This window comes from Henckelia pumila, chromosome 4 (assembly GCF_033568475.1).
Source record: "Henckelia pumila isolate YLH828 chromosome 4, ASM3356847v2, whole genome shotgun sequence".
Lineage (NCBI taxonomy): Eukaryota > Viridiplantae > Streptophyta > Magnoliopsida > Lamiales > Gesneriaceae > Henckelia > Henckelia pumila.
Genome location: NC_133123.1, coordinates 137,071,465 through 137,098,700, shown reverse-complemented (window position 1 = coordinate 137,098,700; position 27,236 = coordinate 137,071,465). Strand labels below are relative to the sequence as shown.

General features: G+C 40.1%; 5 protein-coding genes across 7 annotated transcripts in view; 3 read left to right on the top strand and 2 right to left on the bottom strand.

The window, feature by feature from the left end:
• Positions 1-10,847, top strand: part of LOC140861842 (uncharacterized) — a 45,825-nt gene extending 34,978 nt beyond the window's left edge. Inside the window, exon 5 of the mRNA XM_073264841.1 lies at positions 10,614-10,847. Within this exon, the coding sequence (XP_073120942.1) occupies positions 10,614-10,847 (234 nt within the window). The remainder of the gene's footprint in view (positions 1-10,613) is intronic.
• Positions 10,848-10,856: 9 nt separating this feature from the next.
• On the top strand, positions 10,857-11,285 carry LOC140861841 (uncharacterized). Its single transcript, XM_073264840.1, has one exon. The coding sequence runs from the start codon at positions 10,857-10,859 to the stop codon at positions 11,283-11,285; it is 429 nt and encodes a 142-aa protein (XP_073120941.1).
• Positions 11,286-19,578: 8,293 nt separating this feature from the next.
• LOC140865960 (proteasome subunit alpha type-4) lies at positions 19,579-21,436 on the top strand. 2 transcript variants are annotated; one of them, XM_073270803.1, is made up of 2 exons: positions 19,579-19,709; positions 20,419-21,436. In XM_073270803.1, the coding sequence occupies exon 2, from the start codon at positions 20,419-20,421 to the stop codon at positions 21,163-21,165; it is 747 nt and encodes a 248-aa protein (XP_073126904.1). In that variant the 5' UTR covers positions 19,579-19,709; the 3' UTR covers positions 21,166-21,436. The 2 variants fall into 2 exon arrangements, with proteins under 2 accessions (XP_073126904.1, XP_073126905.1); XM_073270804.1 differs by having other exon boundaries at positions 19,594-19,705.
• A 195-nt stretch (positions 21,437-21,631) lies between these two features.
• LOC140861840 (putative pentatricopeptide repeat-containing protein At1g17630) lies at positions 21,632-23,856 on the bottom strand. Its single transcript, XM_073264839.1, has one exon. It carries the CDS (start codon positions 23,854-23,856, stop codon positions 21,694-21,696), a length of 2,163 nt encoding a protein of 720 aa, XP_073120940.1. The 3' UTR covers positions 21,632-21,693.
• Positions 23,857-24,053: 197 nt separating this feature from the next.
• LOC140866929 (eugenol synthase 1-like) lies at positions 24,054-25,762 on the bottom strand. Of its 2 annotated transcripts, none has more exons than XM_073271991.1 (5): positions 25,574-25,762; positions 25,346-25,480; positions 24,977-25,208; positions 24,653-24,856; positions 24,054-24,548 (listed from the first exon to the last, which is right to left on the bottom strand). In XM_073271991.1, the coding sequence occupies exons 1-5, from the start codon at positions 25,745-25,747 to the stop codon at positions 24,343-24,345; spliced, it is 951 nt and encodes a 316-aa protein (XP_073128092.1). In that variant the 5' UTR covers positions 25,748-25,762; the 3' UTR covers positions 24,054-24,342. The 2 variants fall into 2 exon arrangements, with proteins under 2 accessions (XP_073128092.1, XP_073128093.1); XM_073271992.1 differs by having other exon boundaries at positions 24,989-25,208.
• Between the last annotated feature and the right edge of the window lie 1,474 nt (positions 25,763-27,236).

Sequence of the window (27,236 nt, the reverse complement as noted above, 5' to 3'; positions counted from 1 at the left end):
AGGTCTAGAAGTCCTCTCGGATCTTCTAGGTACAGGCGTGTCTATCAATGGTTCCTGAGGTGTAGGATCGTTATTTTGTATTTCGGGTTCTTCTCGAATTTCTTCGAGTTCCATCATCTCGCCTTTCTTATCCAATAAGAACTCCTTCTCCAAGAAGGTGGCATTCCTTGAAACAAACACCTTTGTTTCAGCAGGATAATAGAAATAATATCCGATTGAATTCTTCGGATACCCTACAAAATAACATAAGGTGGATCGACTATCCAACTTATCTCCCACTGTCTGCTTCACGTAAGCAGGACATCCCCAAATCCTCAAGTACGAATACTTAGGAGCTTTGCCATTCCATAACTCGTATGGTGTTTTTTCCATTGCTTTAGTGTGGACGTTGTTCAACAACAATACCGCCGTTTCAAGCGCATAGCCCCAAAACGAAGGTGGAAGCTCAGTGAAGCTCATCATGGATCGAACCATGTCCAACAACGTTCGATTACGATGCTCCGATACACCATTCAGCTGTGGTGTCATAGGAGAAGTCCACTGAGAGAGAATCCCATTCTCTTTCAGATAGTCCAAAAACTCGGTACTTAAGTATTCTCCACCTCGATCCGATCGAAGTGCTTTAATACTTTTACCTAGCTTGTTTTCTACTTCAGCCTTGAATTCTTTGAACTTTTCAAATGCTTCAGACTTATATTTCATTAAATATAAATACTCATACCTAGAATAATCATCAGTAAAGGTAATGAAGTAGGTGTGGCCATATTGAGTACCAACTCTAAATGGACCACAAACATCTATATGGATCAAATCCAACAGATTTTGACTACGCTCAGGTTTCCCCTTAAAAGGAGATTTAGTCATTTTTCCTTTCAGGCAGGATTCACAAGTAGGTAGAGAGTTAATATCAGACATATCAAACATGCCCTCTCCCACTAGCTTGTTCATCCTCCTTGAGGAAATATGACCTAACCTAGCATGCCAAAGGTTTGCCGGGTTTTGGCTATCGATTTTCCTTTTGTTTGTTGTTGCGCCGGTTTATCAACATAATTTATTGGAACGTCTTTTAGTTTTAAGTTATATAGATCATTTTCAAGTTGTCCATTTCCAATCAAACATTCATTCTTGTAAATATTGCAAATCCCATTCACAAAATTTCAAGAATAACCATCTCTATCAAGCATAGAAACAGAAATAATGTTTTTAATCAAATCCGGAACAAATAAAACATCTCTCAAAAGTAACTTAAAATCGTTCTGCAAAATTAAATAAATATCTCCCACAGCTTTAGCTTCAACTCTGGAACTATTTCCGAGCCTCAGCTGGGTCTCACCCATTCTAAGCCTGCGACTTCTTGTCATCACCTGCAAATCATTGCAAATGTGAGATCCACATCCGGTATCCAATACCCAAGAAGTAGTATTAAGTGAAACATTTATTTCAATATAGAACATACCCTTCGCAGTTCACAACTGCTCTAGATATTCCTTGCAGTTACGCTTCCAATGACCGGGCTTCTTGCAGTAATGGCAAACATCCTTGGATTTTTCCATGTTTGAAGCCTTTGTCTTGTAATTCTTCTCGGGTTCGATTTTCTTGGGTGGGGCAGAACGTTTCTTACCCTTTGTACTTGGCCCCTTCTTAGCAGAAGAAGAAGAGCCCACCAAGAAAGCCGGTTTATCCTTCTTTAATGTGGATTCATATGTCACAAGCATATTGACCATCTCTTCAAGGGAGGCCTCTATCTTGTTCATATTGAAATTCACCACAAATCCGTCAAACGAAGAAGGAAGAGATAGAAGTAGTAAGTCCACGTTGAGTTCATGCTCCAACACCAAATCAAGGGTTACCAACTTTTGTATGAGCCAAATCACTCGTACCCCATGATCACGGACCGAAGTCCCTTCACGCATGCGACACGTCATTAGCTCCTTTACAGTAGCGAACCTTTCAGCCCTCGATTGAGCCCCAAAAAGTTCCTTGAGTTGTACGTGAATGTCAGCAGCATTCACGGTATCCTCAAATCGCCTCTGGAGTTCATCAGACATCGAGGCTTGCATATAGCATTTGGCCTTGATATCATGGTCCCACCATGTATCAAGTTTGGCTAACTCTTCCGAACTTACGTCAGCTGGTGCTTCCTTCGGAGGAGATTTTTCTAACACGTAGAGCATCTTCTCCGAAGTCAAGACAATCTTCAACTTACGGAACCATTCCGTATAGTTTGCGCCAGTCAATTTATTTTGTTCGAGGATCGAGAAAAGTGGATTACGCGAATTCATCTTTATGAAATACTGAAAAGAAACAGACAAATATCAGTGATTGTTTAAGTAATTTACTAAGACATAAAATAGGCGAAATTTATTTTATGAATCTCACTCCCACTATTTTTACGATTTCACTACCCTCTAGTGAAAACGGAAAACTGTTTTCCTTAGTGAGAACATGGAGTCCAATTGACAAACTATGGTCCCGAATAATATCAGCCAACCATAATTTTCAAAAGGTAGAGCCCAATTGCTTCCAAAGCAACCTCCACGTTTTTACCTCATGTCCAATAAGGGCCCAATAATATGACGCCGTTTATTGTGACATGTCAAGATGACCCATCAATATTAAGTTGTGATGGACGGTCGCCATGTGGATCCCCCAATAATATGAGTCGATCCCATGGGAGTTCCACCCAACTTACAACATGTGTCGATCCAATGTACAGCTTTCCGACGAACGGGCCCCCCCAATAATATGAGCCGGACCATATCCGCGGGTAGCATCTCATACATTGATCGTTGATGGAAGGTAGGAACATTTAAACAAATTTAAATTTCCTTTATTTATCTTGATATCAATTTTAAATCATATTTAAAATGAGGGATTTTAATTTTGAAAATTTGTCTCATCATTTTTAAAATTTTGTATGCTTGCCGGATTCACACAATTTTGTCTAAAACATGCATACAACAATAATATCACATATTATATAGGATGATCGATTCCATTTCTAATCGACCCGTGGTTGCTAATCACGAGTCTTAGTCCAATCCTAGGTAATATGCAGTATGCAATGCAATCCTATTACATTGTGCTTCCAATTTACATTTCTTCTGTCTTTATTGTCTGCTGGGCCCACCTCCGTCTTCAAATCTTCATCTCCCACTAAATCTAATGTATTTACAATAAATAACAATGACAAGTAGGGGATACATTTTTAAGGGGTGGGAACGGGCCATAAACCAAGCCCACTTTTATTACATATGACAATTCATATTGGGCCATAAACCAGACCCATTAATAAATCCAACAACAATAAAAACAAATGTAAATTCCTAACATACACCTACAAAATTGGTCATGGCAATCGATCATCCTTATCCAATAACATTTAATTCAAAATTAATTTATTGGATAACATGCAATGGCAATTTAAATTTAAAAGGATAAAATCATATTTCATATATAAAATCTTATTTTACATACAAAATCATATTTTATCTTTTTATCAAATAAAATCATATTTTATCTATAAAATCCAATTTTATACATAAAATCATATTTTATTCAATATATCCATAAGATCATATCTTATCATCAATTGTACCAAAAATAATTAATTTCAAAATTCAATTTAACGGATAAAATATTTAAATTTTCCAAAAATTCAAATTTATCCAAAAATCAATTTTAAAATTTTCGGACTCGAACAATTCGATCCGACGCCTCGTGGACCAATCAAAACAATTTTCGATCGGACCAAAAATAGAATTTTAACATATTAAAATTTAATTTTAAAATTAAAAAATTAATTTTTCCGCGGGCCGCCCGGGACACTCCCGGGCTGCCCGCACCCCAAAGGGCTCGGGCCGGGCAGCGCCGTGCGCTGCCCTGCGCAGCGCCCATCGCTGCCCGGGTTTTGCCCGAAAATTTTTTTTATTTTTTAAAATATTTATTTTGTTTCAAAAACCGAGCCTTAAAAATTTTTGTACAATCGATTAATTTAATCGCTTGATCTGAGCAACCTGGCTCTGATACCACTGTTGGAGAACGCGGCGATCAGATCAATCAGAATTGATACCCGGTGCAGCGGAAGTTTAAAAATTTTATATGGAACGATTCCATAATGGGTATCAAAACCTTACGATTAAATTGTGTGTGTAAAAATTAAATAACAATTATAAATTTTTACCTCCAATCTCGAAGCGAGATTATGGACACCAACAGATTGTTCTGCTCTTGTTGTATATCCCTGAAACTGATGGACGAACTGTTCTTCAATCAGGTCCACGAACGGATAATTAATCCCTCTGATAGATTGCACTAGAAAATCTATCAGAAGTTTCTACGAAGAGAATTAACGAATTTGATCCGTTAAACCAGACTGTAATTCAAAATTCACAGACTGGATTTTTTCGAGCAGAGGGGAGGGGGGTCGGCCACTATCAGAGAAAATACTTAGGGTTTTTCGAAAATTTGTGACCTGTTTTCTGTAATTTCTGTACTGCAATAAATTATTTATAATGTAGGCCGCTAACAGCTTAGGGCCCATTAGTCATAAGTTCAAGCCCGACAAGCAAAGCCCGCATGTTCAGAAATTAATATAAAATTTATCTTGACTCCGATTGATAAACCGATTTCACCAATGTGCACAGAAACCATTTCTGCACCTTTTAAAGTCAAGATAAATTTTTCTGAATCCGAATTCAGTGATTTCCAAAAATGCCCATCCCTATGTCATTTTAGGAAATCTTACTCCTCTACTCTTAATTAAGAAGTCCAATTTCTTTGTTCATTAAATTTAACTCTTTAAATTTAACTATCTCAACGGGGATTAAAAATCCATTACTCTGTGTGACCCTCAATGGTTCAGGGATACAGCTAGCCGTGGGCTCACAACTCCTTGTGACTCGGAACAACAATTTCCGACTTGCCCATCGAATCATGGTAAGAGCGCCTAGCAACATCACCCCATGATTCCCTAGGTATCACTGATAGTGCCTGCAAGAACCAATAGATTTTGGTTAGCGTACAATACGGTCCCTTCATCCATATATCCCGATCGAATCAACAACCATTGGTAAATCGAGAGTCGTTCGAGATTCGATAACTATGCAATACATCTTGAAGATCAAATAGTGACATCGCATGTGTTACTAAGAAACCATTTCTTAAAACACATCATGTACTCTGGCCAGAGATTCGTCACACACTAATATCTCCTCAGATCGCATAGGATATCCACACTCGCAAGTATGTGGTGAATCCTTGACAACAAAGCATCGACTCTTATATGTGTTGTAACTGTACCCAATCCCGACACCTGATGACCCCAATAGAGTCGGTAAACGAGTCAAAGCACAGTACTAGCATATAGAGTCTCAATGATGTTTCAAGTAGTAAGGACTAATGGTGTACAACCAAAACCGCGGACTTTATCCACTTGATAAGTGATAACCACTTGAAAAGTCCGGATAGGGTAGTTCGATCATTCATCGTATGAATATCCATTTGCATGCTTCGAACATCTCTATGTTCCTTACCAATGAAACGTGGTACTCTGCATCGCAAATGCTAGTCTCAAACTCGAGCGATCCTTATCCTTATTATCGGACGGCTCAATCGACTAGGAACAATTTAGAATATACAGTGACTATAAGATGTGTTTCATGATAGACATCCCCATGTTCTACCACATCTTACATACACTATAGTATATTCAAGGTCTTTATCAAAACAATAATAGTATATCACAATATAACAATATGAAGAAAGATAAAGTCATTGCCATTAATAAAAGTGTAAATAATATTAAACAAAAGATTGTTTATACAAAGAGTCATCAAAGCCCTTAGCCACAAGTTGGCTCACCGGGCACCTACTCTTTCAGTACGCCAAGCTGAGCAAATGTGAGTTCTGGATGGATAGAGTGGTCTTTCTTGGCCATATCATATCCAGGGAGGGGATTTCTGTTGATCCAAGCAAGATTGAAGCGGTACTTAATTGGTCGCGTCCGATGACAGTTGCTGAGATCCGTAGTTTTCTGGGTCTAGCAGGGTATTATCGTCGCTTCATTCTGAACTTCTCTCAACTAGCTCGACCTTTGACGCAGCTTACTCGCAAGGGTGTGGACTTCGAGTGGTCCTCCGAGTGTGAGGAGAATTTCTGTGAGCTTCGACGGCAGTTGACTTCTGCGCCGGTGTTGGCATTACCGTCAGGATCTGGAGGGTATGTGGTTTACACGGATGCTTCTCTTCAGGGGTTAGGTTGTGTCCTGAATCAGAATGGGCATGTGATCGCATACGCTTCTAGACAGCTGAAGCTTCACGAGGACAACTACCCAGTCCATGATTTGGAATTGGCAGCCATTGTGTTCGCTTTGAAGATCTGGCGTCATTATCTGTATGGCGAGAAATTTGAGATCTTCACCGACCATAAGAGTCTCAAGTATTTGTTCACTCAGGCGGAGTTGAACATGAGGCAGAGACGTTGGATGGACTTGCTTAAGGACTATGATTGCGAGATTAAGTACCATCCGGGAGCTGCTAATCTCACCGCTGATGCCTTGAGTCGCAAGGTGCGACTATCCGCACTTCAGACTTGTTCGATGTCTAGTGCAATCAGTGACTGTTGTACTTTAGGTTATACCTTCAAGCATAAGAAAGGTATGCAGAGTATCCAGATGTTTGCGATATTATCTGAGCCAGCCTTGTATTCGCGGATCCGAGATGCTCAGATGTCTGATTCGAAGACCCAGCGTTTAGCTCGTCTAGCTAACGAGGGTAGCTCGTCTGGATTTCATAATCAGTCAGATGGCTTTCTGTGTTTGTCTGGTAGGCTTGTGATTCCGCAGGATGAAGAGTTGCGAGAGAAGATTTTTTCTCAGGCACATCGCACTAAGTTGAGTATTCATCCTGGGAGCAACAAGATGTACAAAGATCTACGTACTCGTTTCTGATGGAAGGGAATGAAACGCAATGTTTATCAGTTTGTTTCGAGATGTTTGGTGTGTCAACAGGTCAAGGCAGAGCACCGACGACCTGGAGGATTGCTTCACAGTTTGCCTATTCCTGAATGGAAATGGGAGTTTATCACAATGGACTTTGTGACCCATTTGCCGTTATCCCCGAGGAACTGTGATGCTATCTGGGTTGTGGTGGACCGACTTACCAAGTCAGCGCATTTCATTGCCTATAGCCGAGAGTACTCTGTGGATCGCATGGCACGGATGTACATTCAGGAGATCGTTCGACTTCATGGAGTGCCTGTGAGCATTGTCAGCGATCGGGACCCCAGGTTCACTTCTAGATTCTGGGGGAGTGTTCAGCGTGCGATGGGTACTACTCTTAGTTTGAGTACTGCCTATCATCCGGAGACTGATGGTCAGTCAGAGCGCACTATCCGTACTTTGGAGGATATGCTTAGAGCGTGCGTCATGGATTTTGGTTCAGCCTGGCAGGATCATTTGCCATTGATCGAGTTCGCGTACAACAACAGCTATCATACTAGTATTGGGATGGCACCTTTTGAGGCATTGTACTGGCGACCTTGTCGTACTCCACTCTTCTGGAAAGAAGTGGGGGAGAGACAGGCTGAGGGACCGGAGTTTATCCAGCAGGCGATAGACATTGTTGATCAGATCAAGAAACGAATTAAGACTGCACAGGATCGTCAGGCCAGCTATGCTAATATCAAGCGTAGGCCTTTGCAGTTCGATGTCGGGGAGAAAGTGTTTCCGAGAGTGTCACCTTTCTGCAAGATTCTCAGATTTGGCCTTAAGGGCAAGTTGTCTCCCAGATTTATCGGTCCGTTTGAGATCTTGGAGAGCATTGGCGATTTGGCTTATCGACTAGCTTTGCCACCGCATCTATCCAGTATTCACGACGTGTTCCACGTATCTCTGTTGCGACGGTATGTGGCGGATGAATCTCATATTCTGCAGCGGTCTGAGATTCAGGTGAACAAGGATTTGACCTATGTTGAGAAACCTATTCGTATCCTGGATTATAAGGATAAGGTTTTACGGAAAAAAGTCATTCCTTTGGTTTTAGTTCAGTGGCAGCGCCGAGGCACTGAGGAAGCTACTTGGGAGCTTGAGGACAGGATGCGTGAAGACCATCCTGAGTTGTTTTGATTTCATTCTTAAGTTGTATTTAGTTGCAAACTCTGTAAACGTTTGATTTGAATAAAGAATGTTTTTGATTTCTGTATTACATTCAGTACTTAAGATCTGATTTCGATGACGAAATATCTTAAGTGGGGGAGAATGTAGTAGCCCGTACCCTAATTGAGTAATTAAAGGATTAATGTTAATTAAATAAATTGGGTATCGGACGGATCGGAAGCTCCGAAGGCACGATCGGAAGCTCCGAACAGGATCGGAAGCTCCGATGAGCGATCGGAGGCACCGATGATATTACGTCATCCATGACGTGTGGTTAGATCGGAAGCTCCGATCAGGATCGGAAACTCCGATCACCCCTATCCAGATTCAACAAGTGATATTTTGACACGTGGCAGATCAGGATCTTCGAAAGCTCCGATGGCAGGATCGGACGTTCCGATCGAGGTTCGGACGTTCCGATCGAGGATCGGAAGTTCCGATCGTTGTCTATAAATAGAGGGCCGAGGCTTCATTTCCAATTGCCAATTCCGAGTGTTTCCCTCTCCTTTCTAGTCTATTCGAGTTGTTCTAGCCTTCCTAGGCTTGACCAGGCGGTCGGCGAGGCGTTCGGAAGTCGTAGTGGAGTTGTGCCCAAGTTCTGGAGGCATCGACATCAAAGGGCTAACGACGGACGAAGGTATAACTTTTGCTTCCTATAAATATTTAGGAGTATGCAATAGCTTAGTTAAGACTTTTAGAGCACTTTAATGATAGTAGTATCATTTGGCAGTGTAGAGCAGACTATAGGCGTGGACCTAGAGTTGGTAGAGCTTGCACTGTTTTGAGGTACGGAAGTACTGTTCGAGATATCCTGACTGAGTATGCATGTATTATGTGACTGCATGGTTTATATGTCATTGATTTATGCTGTATTCATTTGCATCTTGCTGTATATCTTTCGAGATGTCTGTTAGTAGGGTTGTACCCTATCCTGCTAGTGGATGGACTTCCATCGATTTGGGTCCAGTGTATCCACGGTTATCTCGGTATGGGAGCCACCTCCTGAAACGACGGCACAGCGTGCTACATACCAGGGCCCGGTCTGTCTCTGTTATCTGATCCTTGACCTCGAGTCTATAGGGAGTTCACTTTGCATGCATGTATACTCATACTCTCGTACTGAGCGTTTTATGCTCACGTCTCGTACTCTGTGTTTCTGGACACCCTATTCCATGGGGCAGGTTTGCGATTGGACGAGGAGGGTGGATCCAGGAGGGGCTAGTCAGTGGTTGGCCAGCTGGAGCTTCGTCTAGGTTTTATTACTGTTGTTTGGGTTTATACAGCTATTCGATTTGGTTGTATATTATTTGGATAAATTACAGATTCCTTTACTTGGGATTGTATAATATTATTGGTTTTCGCAGTTTTATTCTGATATTTGTTTAATTAAGTTAATTGCATACCTAAGTTCTGTTTAGTAGGTGATGCGGGTAAGGGTCACTACATGAGCTCTAAACCTTTAGAATGCATAGCAATTCAAAATCTTGAACCGGTGACGTAACGATACGATTTCGATCTTTTCAAAAGCTTAAACATCATCTTGTTAATCATGTAAACTCAATATCATCACCAATTCAATAGCATAATCTCGAAATCATCAGCCTCATAAATTCAGAATTTCGAAAATTCTTTTAAAATTCCAAAACATGTCCAAACGACGATCTTTTCTCGATCCGTCTTAGATATGCTATCATCATATATGCTAGAACATGTTTATACAATCAAATCGTAATTCTAACAACAACTTAAAATTCAAACATGGTAGAACTTCATAAAACTTACGTCAAAACGTAGCACTCGGAGCTGTGATCGCAAATATACGATCAATCGAAAATTCTACCGGGCGGATCAAAAGATATTGGAGTTTAAAGGGATAAAAGTGACTTGGAAAGGTTTTCTGATTTTCTCCCCTGATGATTCGCGTGAATTCTGCTGAAACAAAGATGGAATAAGATATATATTGACCTATTTGCAGTTTAGTCCCTGAATTCTTCAATAATTGCAATTTGGTCCTCGACCAATCTTTTAATTCAATTTCAATCCTAAATAATTTAAAAATAATAGAATTTAATTCTAAACTCTAAATATTCTCAAATTAAATATTTTCGGATTAAAATTAAATCATTTCGGACCTTATCGCATTTTAGTCCTTGAACTACTCAATATTTGCAAATGGGTCCTTGCTCGGATTTCATCCTCAAATTAAATCCTTGATATTTATCATCTTGGAATTCACATCTTAAATTTCATAAATATCAATTGTAAATATTTTTAATCTTTTAATTTAAGAATTTCGGATATTAAAATCTTAAAATCCAAAAATCCTCAAATTAAATATTTCTGACCCGAAATTGAAATCTCTAATTTTCATAAATTCTTAAATTCATATTTTCTCTCTTATTCGGAATTTAAATATTAAATCCCGTAATTAAGAACTTAATATTTTTGGGCCTTACAGTGGGCCTCGTGTCCTTTTGATCAGTGGGGCATGGACATTGTGGGACCGCTCCCTCCGGGCCCCGGGCAAAAGAAGTTCTTACTAGTTGCGGTGGATTATTTCTCTAAGTGGGTAGAGGCCGAACCCTTGGCAAAAATCACGGAAGAAGCGGTGTTGGGATTAATTTGGAAGAACATTGTCTGCCGATTCGGCTTGCCCCGGAAGCTCGTCTCGGACAATGGGAGGCAGTTCTAGGGAAAGAAAATGAAGCATTGGTGCACAGAGATGAAGATAAAGCAGACATTCACCTCCGTAGCATATCCGCATGGCAATGGACAAACGGAAGTAACTAACAGGACCATCATCCAATCCCTGCAGACCCGGCTCTTTGGGGCGGGTAAGAGTTGGGTGGAGGAGGTCCCCGGTGTGTTATGGTCTTATCGCACTACCCCGCGGACGGCCACAGGGGAAACACCTTTCAACCTGGTATATGGATCCGAGGCCGTGATCCCAGTAGAAATTGGACAGATCTCCCCACGGGTGAAAGCCTACCAGGAGGGAGAAGCCGGGGATCGGACGCAAGAGCTAGACCTGGTTGAGGAGAAAAGAGAGTGGGCCGCTATCCGAACTGAGGCTTATCGAAGTAGAATAATCAAGGCGTTCAATCAGAAGATCAAACCCCGAGATTTCTAGATAGGAGACTTGGTTTTAAAGAAGGTTAACCCAGCAGGTGAGGTGAGAAAACTAGAAGCAAAATGGGAAGGACCTTACAAAATAACTCGAAGGGTAGGGAGTAACGTCTGGTACTTAGAAGACAGCCGGGGCAAGGCCCTACAAAGGCCCTGGAACACGGTGCATCTTAAGTCTTATTACTCTTGAAAGTGCAAAACGCACCTGTAAATTATGTTTTTGCCGGTTATATAAAAAGTATGTTTGTATTTATTATAAGCACGAACACAATAAGTCCAGGTGATCCGCCACCCTGGCACCACAGTAAACCCAGGTGATCTACCACCCTTGTACTCAAACGCCCGTGGTAATTCACGAGCACTGTAAGTTCAGGTGATCCGCCACCCTGGCACCATAGTAAACCCAGGTGATCTACCACCCTGGTACTCAAACGCCCGTGGTAATTCACGAGCACTGTAAGTCCAGGTGATCCGCCACCCTGGCACCACAGTAAACCCAGGTGATCTACCACCCTGGTACTCAAACGCCCGTGGTAATTCACGAGCACTGTAAGTCCAGGTGATCCGCCACCCTGGCACCACAGTAAACCCAGGTGATCTACCACCCTGGTACTCAAACGCCCGTGGTAATTCACGAGCACTATAAGTCCAGGTGATCCGCCACCCTGGCACCACAGTAAACCTAGGTGATCTACCACCCTGGTACTCAAACACCCGTGGTAATTCACGAGCACTGTAAGTCCAGGTGATCCGCCACCCTGGCACCACAGTAAACCCAGGTGATCTACCACCCTGGTACTCAAACGCCCGTGGTAATTCACGAGCACTGTAAGTCCGGGTGATCCGCCACCCTGGCCCCACAGTAAACCCAGGTGATCTACCACCCTGGTACTCAAACGCCCGTGATAATTCAAGAGCGCGGTAAATCATTATCCACTAGACAATGGAAAACAAATGGTTTTCCTTAAACATTACAAGCTCATAACAAAGAGATAGGCAAGAATAAAAAGCTTTTTAGAATAAAGAAAAATCTGTCATTCAAATAAAGGAAAGATTACAAAAGGCAGCTTACAAAAATTATCTACTGAAAAAGAAAAATCAAAGTCTATGGATTAAAATCTAGGGCAAGGTTGTTTTCTACCGAGGTTCTTCTCCTTTGCCCGTTGGCCCGGAAGGCAGAGAAGCAATGGCCTGGTTAAGATCAGGAACCCCCTGCTGAACTAGCCCGGCCTCCTCATATTGCGCTGAACAAAGATCAAAACCTTGGGTAAAAAATTCAAAGGACCTATCTATTACTATTTTTTCGAACTCTTGAGAAGACAGGAAAGACTGTTTCCAGTCAGCCTCAGAACTCGACCGTGCCTCCAAAGCTTGGATAGTGTCCGAGGCCACGAAATGATACATATCTACCTCGGTGCGGGCCACGGTCAGCATAGCCTACATTTTCTCTGCAGAGAGTTGGAGTCCTTCCGCCCTTCGCTGGGCTACACCATTTTCTTCTTGGGTCCGGCGTAGGTCTCCCGACATCTCCTCTAGTTGGGACCGAAGGGATGCAATTTTCCTTGAGTACTGGTCCTGGGCATCTGATAGCTTCTTCCGCAACTCCTCCTGCACTTGAGTAACCTCTGCCCGAGAGCTCTCTACAGCAGAGCGCATCTCTGCTTCATGCATCTCCTGAATGATGGCGGCTCGTAGCCGGAGTTGGGTCATGTGCTCCTCAAAGGCATGACTTTTTTCTCTTACCCGGTTAAGGGTAGAGTTCGTCTCCTCCAGGGCGTTGGCCAGCATGCATAAACCCTGTAAAACGAATATGAATTAAAACCGAAGAAAGATAATGGTGGTAATAAAGTACGAGATCTAGACGCACCGTATAGGCATGAGAGATGCCTTTCGAGAACTTAGAGGTAACACCCCTCACCGACAGGGAAGTCCGTTCATCAGAAGACAACAAACTTTGGACCGCAGCAGCCTTAGAGGAGGTAGTCCCTGTAAGGAAGAGGGGAAACCGCGAGTTCCAGGTAGAAGGCTCTACTCGGTTTTCCCAAGCACAACCCAAGTGCTCCATACTGGACGGCTGAATGTCCCAGCTCGTCACCAGGGGCCTGTCTTGCTTAACGGCATCCTCCGCGTCAGATAGAATGATCATATCTGGTTCCCGGGTAGCTTTTCTCTTACGTTGAGACAAGGGTATCACGTCCTCCAAGTCCTCGGCGGACAAAGACAGCTGCATCTGAGATTTCGACTGGGGAGCAGTCAATCCCATATCTCGGCATTCGAAGACCCCCTGGGCCGTAAGAAGGGGAAAAGCACCGGGCAGGATAGTCTGGACCAGGAGAATAGTCGCAGAGACAGGAGGACGCTGGGTGCCGGGTAAGATAGAGCGGCTCTCTTCTTCTTCCCGGGCTTTTTTCCTCTTCTCAGCCAAAGCCTGGGCTTTGGCTTTAGCGGCTTGCCTCTCAGCTCGGACGAATCTACACCAAAAGAAGCATATCAATTCAAGATATTTAAAAAGGGAAAAAAGAAAAAAAAAAAAGGGGAACCAAAAGTAGGAAAGCACAAATTACCAGGTTGAGCTCCCGGGGCACCATATGCATCGATCACCTGGTTAAGGGGATCTTCCACCCGGGTACTCAACCCGTAGGCTATCATGTTCTCGTTTGTTAAAAGGACAGGAGAAGAAAAGTTTTTATTGCCCACTAAGGCCAGGATGCGAACATAAGGCTCCTCGACTTTATAATGGTCAGGGAGCTCAGGTTGCGGGGGAAGACTGGACAGGAACCTGGTCCTAAAAACAAAAGGCGCCGGGGGACGGATGAAAAAATACCTTTCTTTCCATCCCTTCAAAGAAGAGGGAATATCAGTAAGAAAACGGGCGTTTAGCCGGGCAGCTAGGGAAAAGGCCCCTTCGTTATATCGGCAGGTAAAAAAATAATGAAGCACGAGAGGGGTGATAGCTAAATTATGCATTTTAAAAAGAATGTAGGTAGAGGCCATAATGCGGAAGGAGTTGGGGTGGAATTGGTTGACAGGAACTCTGAAGAAATCGGCAATTGCCAGGTAGAAGGGAGGAATAGGAAATCGAAGACCACTGCGGATTTGGTCTCGGAAGAAGGTATAACAGCCTGCCGGAGGGGTGTCGGGGGTGCTCCCTGGTAACGGGTGGAATAACGAATACGACAAGGTGATTTCCCCTGAACCACGTAATTCCTCCGCAGCACCTTGAGATAGAGTGCTGGGAAGATAAGTATACCAACCTAGGGCTGGAGGGGCAAAGGAAAGGGGCGTAGGGTTCTTAACTTTCTTCTTGCCTTTTCCCTTCATGTGGGAAGATGAAGCCGCGGAAGTTTTAGAACGGGAGGTTTTTCTAGAAAAATGCGGCCGGGAAGGAAGAGCAGAGGCGGAGCGAGCATCGCTCGAACTACCGCTTGGCACTTCATCTCTAGGCGAGCCTTTGGCATTTGCCCCAGAGGTGGAGGAGGTACCGGTAGACATAAGAGAAGAAGGAACTTACAGTTTAAAGAGCAAATAAGAAATGGCAAAGGAACGGGTGAGGGAAGCAGAAGAAAGGAGCGGAAATCCAGAAGACGATCGTGCAGGAAGAAAGACAATGAGTAAAATAATGGGGGGTCATGCGGATTAAATACTCGAGAGGGCCAAAGCAATCTGAGTCGTTTATTTTGAATTCAACGACACGGATGATAGTAGCGTGCTCCAGAAGCTGAAACGACCTCTAACAGAATCTCTGACATACGCAGTACGAAGCGTTTAGGGCTGACGTAGGATAGGGTCACCGCTAGATCACCTGGGAGTGTGGTGACATCCTAGTAGGGTACCCCGGGTGGCCAAAACCCCGGGTGGTACCTTGCAAGCCGGGTGGTCAGGACAGCGGAGCAGGTCCTAGCCCGACTATCTTTAGGGAGTGTGATGATATCCTAGTAGGATACCCCAGGTGGCCAAAACCCCGGGTGGTACCCTGGAAGCCGGGTGGTCGGGACAGCGGAGCAGGTCCTAGCCCGACTATCTTTAGGGAGTCTGATGATATCCTAGTAGGATACCCCGGGTGGCTAAAACCCCGGGTGGTACCCTGCAAGCCGGGTGGTCGGGACAGCGGAGCAGGTCCTAACCCGACTATCTTTTGGGAGTGTGATGATATCCTAGTAGGATACCTCGAGTGGTACCCTGCAAGCCGGGTGGTCGGGACAGCGGAGCAGGTCCTAGCCCGACTATCTTTAGGGAGTGTGATGCTATCCTAGTAGGATACCCTGGGTGGCCAAAACCCCAGGTGGTACCCTACAAGCTGGGTGGTCGGGATAGTGGAGCAGGTCCTAGCCCGACTATCTTTAGGGTGTGGTGATATAACCCGGGGAGTATAAGCACTCGGGAGACCCCGAAAGGTCCGGGTGGCTAGGAAACAGCCACGTCTGCTTAGAGTGTGCCAGGAGAAAATCCCCGACCAAATCATTATGGACCATGCTCTAACAGAGTGGGCTTTTTCCTGGAGCTACGGATGTCTAAATCACACGTGATGGCCGTTCCATCACCCTAAAAGCCGTCAGTCAGCCTATACCCAGTAATCATTGAAAGCCCAAGGGGGCCATTATAAAAGCAAGAGAGGACTCACTCTCTGAAGCACAATAATTCACCTATCTTTTCCGCCCGAGAGTTTCCTCACCCCCGGGTAGTCATTTTGTGATAATCGCATCATATATATATATATATATATATATATATATATATATATATATAGCATGGCGATAATTTTTGGCATCATATGTGCTGACTCGATGGATCGATCCCACACCAAATGAAAGAATTTGTATCTATCTTTGAAATTTTAGTTCACTTAATTTCAAACTTCAACTTATAGCGATCGTGAATTGCGACACTCTATCGATCGCTGGCTAGGTCCACTTGATCTCTTACAACTCACACAATTTTTTGAATGGCTCTTATTTGTCGAACGTTTATTTATAATTTACATATTTTAGGTTTTTTCTCTCTCTTTCTCTTTTTTTAAGTTATTGAATATTGATGATGTTTTATTGACGCCAGGTACTTCAATATTTCTCAAGTTCATATATATATATAGAGGCACACTTAACTAATTAGTCACTAAATTTATCGTGTTGCCTCTAAACTAGTGACATATATTTTTTTATAACGTTGGAACCCACAATCAAGGGCGAAGTTGGGATTTATGTTCAGTGTAGGCAACAATATATTATATATAATTAATAAAGCCAAAAAAAAAAACACTGGTTAATCGATCGAGAACTTGAAATAATATTTCCTAAAGTTCGAACACAATTTACACACAACCAATAACAACTGTTAGTTGATTTTAAAATGCCGAAAAAATGACGAAGAATAGCATGTATAGAACCCGCAATAAAAAAATTTTGATAGAAGATATACTCTACATTCGAAAATTAAGCATGCATGATCAATTGCAAAAAAACACAAAATTTTTTAAAAAATTGAATGATTAACTAACAATGAAAAAAAAACAAAACTTAAATTTTGGTGAAATTTTGGATTTTATAGAGAATATAGAAGGTGAAATAGTAAGTAATATGAATTGGAATAATTGTTAATCAAACCTTGTGACGTTCGTGATTCGTGAGGAGAAAATACTATAGTTATTGATTGTATATCTAGGTAATAAAAACAGGTAAAAATTTGAGCCTAAAATTTGGGTAAAAATTATGAAAGGAAAAAAAATTGATATTTTTTGAATTTTGCATAGATATCTGAGCATGTAATAATAGTAAATACAAATTTTATAATTTTGATAAAAAAAATTATATATATATATATATATAATTTTGATCACCTGCACCCTAGAGTGCAGGTTTTTTCGTCAGCGACCATTAAAACTCGGTACCGGGTTTTAGTATAAAAAAAAACACTAAAACCCGGGGTCGCACACGAAAATTCCTGCACCCTAGGGTGCAGGTGATCATTACTGTATATATTAATCAACTATATCGCTCTGAGCAAGTCCTGTAAAACATATTAGTCCAAAAAAATGTTGGTAGAGAGAAACATATTTTAAATATATGGATCGCTATTTTAGAGACCGAAGCAGTAAATTCGACAATGCTGCTATGCAGTGGCGTACCTACATGGTCGCGAAAGGGTGCGATCGCCCCCCCTGAAATTTTAAAAATATTTAGTACTATATTCATGATCTCTCTTTTAAATACAAATTTAATTGAAAAACCACCTCCTTGAATTTTTTTTTAAAAATAACTTAGTATTATGTATATAATATATCTATAAAATATTAATTTACTTATTCATTGATTAAGATGATATCTGATGAATAAGATAAAAATAAATTTATAATTTATTTTAGGCTAAATAGATTTGGCATTATGTTTTGTATTGTCATATATATATATATATATATATATATATATATATATATATATATATAAAGAAAACGAAAAGCCTTTTGGCTTAAATGCGTTAAACAAAAATTGCTTCAGTTTGCTCGATTTTATCTACCTGATTTATCTATAATGGAGTTAACACATCTTAAAACTAATTTGATAACTTTATTTTTGGCATGCGAAATAGCAATTAGTCGTTTAAAGTTGTAGGAATTAGATAGTTTGCTTGTAAAATAATGATTTAATCAAATAAATATCAATTATATCATTTGATATATAGATATAATTTTAAATTTAGCATTATTAATATCCGTTATAAATGTAGAGAGAGTAATTTCAGTAATAAAAATTTTAAAAATCAATTCGTAATAGGTTGAGAGATGATATATTGTAAAATGATTGTTTGATACCACCTATTGATCGATGTGTATTTAAGACAATTGATAACGAGCTATTATTCAACATTTTCAAATTATGAAATATCGATATGTGTTAGTAAAAATATATGAAGTTAATATATAGTATTTATTATACGTCGTGTTGTATATATTAATTTTTTAAATTTTTTAAATTCGCCCCTCCTGATTGAAAATCCTAGGTACGCCATTGCTGCTATGTTATATATATAGCTAGTGACCCATTGTTTCAGTGGAATAAATATTCTTTTCGTTCAGCCAAATCTAGTTGTATCTTTTACTAATTTTTCATTTTCAAAAGGCTAGCTGGAATGTTTACTGGATTCTTTTCTCTGTTTTTTACCTCCCCGGAGGATAAAATTTTGGATTCATAATTACTAAAGATATTAATTAAGATATATATTGCAGGCTAATTTGCAGCAAACCCTCGCTCATTTAGTATCAAAACGATGAATTTCAGACTACTAGTTAGCTAGCTAGGCAGTTTCTCTTAATTATATACATAATAATAAAATTTAATTTTATAGTTCAAATAGCCAGATTTTAATTTGTTTCTCAAAATTTTGTTAGTCGCTAACAAATATATTTTCATTACTCAAATACACATAATGTTATGATCAATTAAGGAATTGACCTATTGATTGAGTATGAAATTATAAGTATTTAATTTATTGTAATTATACAAATTAATTAGCATATAATAATTAACTAACAAATAATAAATCATCATTTATATGTTTATTTTCTGTAGATGCACATAATTATTATATATATTTGTTATATACATTTTTATAATAATTACTCGATCACCTAGCTCTTTTTTTTTTTTTTGTTATTTTGCCGACAAAAATAAAAGGTGGCTTTGATAGTTACTTGCAACCGTGCATGTATACTTTTTTTTTTAGCATGATCCATGCAATTTCTTTCTTAATTCTTTTATTAATATTAATATTTATTTTATATGAACGTGAGTACGTGACACAATGGGATGCATGTTAAGACAAACGAATTAATCTTGAATAGAGTTGGGTTTTATCATGAGAGACAATTTTTCGCGGAAGATTTTACCACCCCATAACCTCATGAAACGTGTAAATGGAATGGAATCAAATAAAGTTTATGTGCATATACATGTTGAAAAATTAAAAAAATTAATAATAATTTTTATTAATTTGACATATTTTTAATAATAAAATCTGTATATTTTAGATTATGTTAATGGGAATTTACATTTTTAAATTTTTTGTTGAATGTAGTTTTACTTTTACTCAACATATATAGACATAGAAAACCTTCTATTTAACAAGTCAACTCTCATCTTGACCTTATAAGCCCAAAAGAGGCCCAAAGAACATTTATTTTTATTGGGTTGGGATTATTAAGTATCCATTTACTGAATGTTGTCATGTGGATCCATATTAGGGCCCATTATGTTTATCACAAAAAGCCCGATAAAAGCTACAGTATTTTATTTGATTTCTTAAAAAAAAGAGTAAGCATTCTTCAAATAACCGATCTCTTGCTGCGAAAGCCAAAAGCAGTTCTCTCTCGTTTCGTGAAGCACAAGTTCTCCCTCTTCCTCTCCTCTCTCGATTCAGCGTTCACTGGTGCAAGTAGGTATATTGTTGTGTTTCTGATTAGTTTTGCTGTTAATTGTGCTTTGGATCGGTGTGGTTTCATTAGAAATCGGTAAATTGGAATCGCATTTCTGTCTTTCTTTCGTTTTTCTTGGCTTCGAAAGTAAAGGTGAATTCTTGGGATGCTTAGTGAACTTCACTGAGGATTGTCTCGCAGCTATGGAATCATGATTAGTTTCTAGAGAAGCAATGTATTGTTGTTTAGGAAGATCTGCGCTTTCAGCGGCGATTGTGCTGCTCAGGGAGTACAGGCAGGATAATCGAAAAGTGTTTAGGGGTCTGGGATTTTTTACCCCCTATGCCTTGTGAGTTGTGTGTGCCCTGCAAACAAGTTGTACCTTTTCAGCTTTTGTGAGTCTCTTTGTTAATTTAGTTATTTTGATCTCTTACTGCTTTGAGCTTCCTATCAGCAATCCCAGCCAAAAATGCAGTTTGTGGTTCTATTTTCTTGTGTCATTGGTCAGTGTCTTGTCTTGTGATAATTTTACCTCATTTGTGTTTCTTTTACCATTGAAATCTGAATTCATTTTCATTATAAATTTATAGGGTAACTTTGATTTCTTTTGATTGATTGTCAATGAGTCATAATTCTGCTGTGTGATAATGATATGCTTTTTCATTTTCCAGAATTGCATCTTATTTTATTGATTCTGATTTTAAACCGATAATTTTTCTGTCTTGTTTGGCAGATGTCTCGAAGATATGACAGCCGCACAACAATCTTTTCTCCAGAAGGTCGACTATACCAGGTTGAGTATGCAATGGAAGCAATTGGTAATGCAGGAAGTGCTATAGGCATTTTGGGTACGGATGGAGTCGTACTTGCTGGCGAAAAGAAAGTCATTTCCAAATTGCTTGAGACCTCCACATCGGTTGAAAAAATGTACAAGATTGATGACCATGTGGCATGTGCTGTGGCTGGAATCATGTCTGACGCCAACATTCTCATCAACACAGCGAGACTCCAGGCCCAACGGTATGCATATGCTTACCAAGAACCAATGCCAGTTGAACAATTAGTTCAGTCTTTATGTGACACCAAGCAAGGTTATACACAGTTTGGTGGGCTTCGCCCCTTTGGGGTATCATTCCTATTCGCAGGCTGGGACAAGAATTTCGGATTTCAGCTCTACATGAGCGACCCCAGTGGAAATTTCGGTGGTTGGAAGGCTGCAGCAATTGGAGCTAATAACCAGGCTGCTCAATCCATTCTCAAGCAGGATTACAAAGATGACATCTCTAGAGAAGAGGCTGTGCAGCTTGCGATAAAGGTTCTCAGCAAGACTATGGATAGCACAAGTCTGAATTCGGAAAAGCTCGAACTTGCTGAGATTTTTCTCTCCTCTGGGAAAGTGAAGTTCCAGATATGCTCACCTGATAAGCTCAACAAGATGTTGGTGAAGGCAGGATTGACCCAACCTTCTGCAGAAGCCTAAAGTTATTTAGATTTTAGGACTTAATATATGCTTTCATGCTGCAGATTGCATCACTTTTTTTATAGTATTTGCAAGAACATTTGCTGTCTCTACTCTGTTTAGAATTTGGATTCAATGGTGTCTGAATGAGACAGCACCCTCAACTTCCGTTTGTGTTTGAAATTTTTCTTTCGGTGCATCACAACTTTCTATGAGAATGATGTTGTGCAACCTGTATGAAACAGGAGCTCTCTGTGTGTGTTCGCAGGCCGCAGCTGCGCTCATTACTTAATCAACAGAAAATACACACAGAAATTTACAAAATTGACATCTTGATTATTGTTTATTTGTTTTAACAAGTATTTGTTGCTCCACAGGAGGCAAAAATTGACATGAACCAAAGAATTTTTTTTCCTATTAACCTATTGACCTATTTGTTGCTCCACAGGAGGCAAAAATTCAATAATCAACCTATTGAATTCGGCACGTAGAGGCAAATTAAATATGCATTTCCCAAAATAAATATTTCGAGAGGTGATGCCTAATAATCTACCAAGCATATCCTTCTTCAACTTCGGCTTCTGGCCTCAGCATTCCCTTGGATACACAACTTTCCATGACCATATGGAGTTTCAAATCCTGAAGCACCCCGTGGAGATCCTCAATCTCCAAGTTCAAAGCTTTCCCTGCAGCAAATGCGTGTGACTTTTTATTCACCTCGATCCAACTTTGTCCGGGGATTTTCCTCAAACCCCTTATTTTAGCTGAGAGCCTTACCTTAGCAGACTCATCCCACCTCCCACTGGCCGCATACAAATTTGAGAGCAACATGTAGCTGCCTGTTACCTCAGAACTCAAATTAAAAATCTGTGGTGCCATCTCTGCCGCAACATTTGTATTCTTATGCATTTTGCACGCATTTAACAGGGCTCCCCAAACAGGTTCATTCGGTTCCATAGGCATGCTTTTCAAAACGTCACTTGCTTCCTCCAAAAGCCCAGCTCTACCCAAAAGATCAACCATGCAAGCGTAGTGTTCTACTTGAGGCTCGATCTGAAAATCACTAGTCATCCGGTTGAAAAGGGCTTGTCCCTCAGCAACGAGTCCGGAGTGACTAAATGCAGAAAGAATGGCGACAAAAGTAACTTCATCAGGCTGAATTCCAGAATCCAACATCTGCTCGAACACTTTCTGAGCACTTTGACCAAATCCGTGCATGCCATAGCCAGTGATCACTGTATTCCAAGAATTAATGTCCCTGTAAATCATTTTTAGGAATAATGAATGCCCGGTACTCAGGCTACCACATTTCATGTACATGTTAATCAAACCATTTGTCACCAAAATGTCTGTATCCATTAATCTTCTGAAACAATGGCCATGGATTTCCCTACCAAGAGGTATGGCTGATAATTCGCCGCAAACTGATAACATGGTGGCAACTGTTACAGCATTGGCCAGCACTTGAGCAAACATCATTTGCCGGAAAATCTCCAATGATTCTCTATATCGAGCCTTTGAAACAAATCCATTAATGAAAGCAGTCCAAGTGACCACATTTGGTCTTACCTTCAAATCATCTCCTGAATTATCCAAACGAAGAAATGCTGAAAAAGCCTCATCACACAATCCTGCCTGAGCATAGGACGATATCAATGCATTCCAGCTAACTATGCTCTTTGACTTCAGACCTAAGAACAAATACTCTGCATTTTCTACATTGTCGTTTTTACCGTACATACTTATAAGCGCATTCCTCACAAATACATAGTTCTCAAAACCGGCAGTGATTACATACCCATGCAAAATCTCACCTTTAATGGATAGTTTCAACTCAGCGCATGTTGATATCACAACAGCGATAGATTCAGCGGTTGCATTAATACCTTTTTCTCTCATCAAAGCAAAAAATTCCCACGCCTTATCATTCTGGCTACACCTAGCAAAACTCGAAAGCAACGCGGTCCATGTCACAGAATTCGGCTGCCACCCTTCTTCCTCCATCCTACAGAACATCTCAAATGCACTACTGCAGTCAAAATTTTTTGTAAAACCAGACACCATGATATTCCAGGTAACACAACTTTTCACAGGCATTCTATCAAACACCTTAGATGCAATATCCATCTGTCCAATCTCCCCGTACATTCCCAACAATTCATTACTAACGTATACATTGTTAACAAAGCCCGTACTTATTACATGGCAATGAACACTTCTGCATAGTTTTATATCGCCCATCATCCCACACGCCCTTACAATCAACGGAAAACCAAACCCATCAGGCTGGATATTAAGTTCACGCATACGGCCATAAAACTTCAGCGTTTCTTCGTATCTCGAAAGTGAAATGTTAGCACGCAGTATTGAGTTCCAGAAAAATGGGTTACAAAAGCAATCCACGAGAGCTGAAGCAAACACCTTTTGCGCATCACTTACGAGGGAGAGTTTAGAGTAAACAGATATAAGTCTAGCCGACAAGAATGCCGAACATAACGAGGTAAGTATAATCTGTGAGTGGATTTGTCTAACAGGTTGTTCAAGATTAGATTTTTCGCTGATGCTGAGAAGCCCGTTGAAGAAATCGACTTCATTGTGTGAATGTGTGAGAGTTTTGTAAGAAGAGCGGGGATTATACGAGAATTTGGAGCAAGAAGTAACAATTTGTAACACGGAAACGAACCGATTTTTGAGAAGAGGGAAAAAGATCATGAAGCTAAAACCTACAAACATAAAAAAAATTGTTCCATTTCCTCCAATTAATTCAACAGCAGCGGAAAAATAATGTCTTGAAATCTTTCTGTGCTTCACCGAGAAACCTGCGTGTGTATCTATTCGTGGCCACACTTCACATTGAAAAAAAACCTCATGTTTGTTTTCAAGCGCGATATTATCGAAACATTGGGTATAAAAAAAATGCACGTAGAGTTTTTTTCCCGGTACACCATTCAACACAAATATCATTAAACTTATGGAGTCCCATTCAGATGATCTGCAAATTAGGATTGGCTCAAGTTTGTTGGAGGTTCAAGGCAATAAAATTTCATAATACATGACATAGTCGCATTATCTTACATAATTCCAATGCAAACATGGTTGAAATTATTGGCTAGCCTGGGGAGCTAGCGTATTCCCATAAAAGCTACATGCATGCATGCAGAATTATTTAACATACGAGCCGGCGCCGCCATTTATGGATCATTCAAATGCTGCCAAAGCAGGCTTCGGCGGCGGATCGTGCAAGAAAATGTCGAGTAGCTCCTCAATTGTAGTGAATTTAAGCTGGTCCCGATACACCACAGAAGCCTCAATATCATCCCCCCCGATCTCAAAATCTGTCGTCACCCCTTTGACGAATACACTGTGGATAATGGACACTGGTATGTTCAGTGGGTCTGGCAAAGCTGCACATGTAGTGTCGGCCACTTAAGAAAGATCACAATAATATCCAATACATGTAAATGTCAAATAAACGTGTGAATCATTTAAACATGCTAGGGAATCTAACTGTTTGAAAGTGTCACGAGTTCTTGTTCTGGTACGTGAATCTTGCTAAAACTCCTGCCTGTTTTCTTCTCCCACAGAGCAATCAATTCGAGCTGTGATATCATGTTGGTTCTTGGCCTGAATATCACCACCCGATTGCATGCTTTTGGATCGGTTGCCACTTTAATAGTATAAATCCCGATATCTTCTTCATAATTAAGCACAGCTACGTACAGCATGCAGCAAATAGAAAACAATACAAAGGCATATAATATAAGATGAAGTAAAATGTGAAATTATAAGAATTTGAAGTTTAATAAGTTGAGTGTTACACGCACGTACGTACCCTTAGCCTCACCAGTGCCATACACAGTAATCTCTTGGTTTTGCTCGTAGGGGCGGAGCAAATAATTAACAAAGTATGCACCAAAGCAATTTGCAGACACGTATGTGTAAGGTATATTTGCTTCTTCTATGGCCCTCCGAACTCTCTTCTTCTTGTCGAGAAACGCTTGAAATGGTGGCAGCACGCTTATGATCCTATCTTCTTCGCACCCAAAATCCGATGGTAGAAATCTCTAAGAATCAGGAAATGTATTAAGAACCCGCGTGACATGACACTTATATATTAAAAGTTTCCATGTAAACATACATTTTCATAATCTAAAAAAGATCAGCTCTGAAATTCAAGAAATATCTAATTAATACTAAGTACCTTGATATTACCAGCGACTTTAATAGCCTCGATGATATTGATTTGGTCAAGAACTTGAGGATAAGCTAGCGCAGAGATCACCACGTCGACTTCCCTAAGCGCTGAGACAAGCTTGACATGATCGTCAAGTTGTCCCTAAACACGTGCCGAAATCGCGCCATCAGGTAATCAAGATTTAATAAGAGTAATAAATAAAATAAAAGATTGTAGATATAGATGCATGTATACTTTCACTATGATAGCTCCAAAGGACTGAAGCTCATTGAGCACTTGGGAGTGGTCGGAATGAGGCCTAGAGTAAACGTAAGTGGGATGTCCTAGTTTGATGCTTGCCCTCACCATGTGTCTGCCAATGTATCCACTCCCTCCGAAGAGGAGTATTTTGCTCTTATTTTCAGCCATTTTTTCAAATTTTAATTTGTGAACACAACAATAAGACTAATGTGTACTCCTCCCAATTTTTATTTTTATAGAGACAAATGCGTGGACCTCCACTTCAATCAACCAGCTAGCAAGAATTTGTTCGTAAATGTTAGTTTCTTGTATTTTTCGTTCAGACAAGTACCCAAACCAGACTGGATCATTGGTGTCCACATAATTTTTTTTCTTTTTTTTTTTAGTTTATTGGGCCAAATATTGCAGCCCAGATGTAGAAGTTGTCTTCTCTGAGATCCCAACGCATAGCTTCTTCGCTATTTTCTTTTCTCGAAACGCTCCGTCGCCGCGACTCAACCTTTAAGTTCTTGACTAATTTCATTTTTTCTTGATTAAATTTTTGTGTTTTCTCTACCTTTTTTCCCCCGATTCCCACATACCTTCTCTCCGACCAACTGACCCACCCACCCATCTTCTATTTCCATTATTTGTGTTCATGTTCAGCCCCGATAATCGATCCACCATATTTCATTTGTTGGAATTTCTGTTGCCAGCAGCATGAATCCGGACTCCAGATCTAAACTCTTGAAAACATCACTGGATTTTAATTACTCTGTTTGTTTGGTTATTAAAATTAAGGAATTCAATTCAAGGGTTGACTCGATAACTGTTGATTTGAAGGAACAAAAGCTGACGGTGGTCGGAGAAATGGTGTGGTGGCGGTGGTGGTGGTGAGAAGCTGATGAAGGTGGGAAAGGCGGACATGGTTTTTGTCGGGCCGGCGAAGGAAGAGAAAGCCCGGCTGCCATTACTTTTGCCCAATTAGTTAAAAAAAAAATATTATGTGGGCGCCAGCTGGCAGAATGGATCTATATATTATGTACAATTTGTAGATTCAAATTTTATATTTTTATATGCTATTATTTATATGTTGAACTGTTCACACTAAACCACAAAAAAATAATGATTATTTTTTTAAAATAAATTTTTAGACCCAAATCTTAGATTAAATTTTTTACTTCATCTACACAGTTTGTACAATGTATTTTTCTCAAGAGTCACAACTGTCACGCGTTTTGAATTTCTATTAACAATCATTACAATTCATATTTACTTGTATAATTTCATATTTCAAATTCTTAACAAATCCCACAATTTCACCAAATTTCAGGTCTATTTTTTTCCTTTAATGTTGGTCGATTATTAAATTATTTTTAGACTTTGTGCTCTTTTTGTAATTAGGAGTAAATATAATTCATGCTTATTTTTTCGAATGTGGTGTACATCTTCTACAAATTTTCTTTTGATTACGGATTATATATGCAATGTTTTTTGTCATTTTTTTGACGTTTTTCATAAAGTAAATGTACTTCCAATCGTATGTAGTTTGTGTTCGAACAAAGACACACAAATTATTTATGGTTCTCGATTAATTTTTTTTTGCGTTATTATTATTATTATGTCTACACTCAATCAAATTCCTAGCTCCGCCCTTGATTATTTATTTATTTGCTGG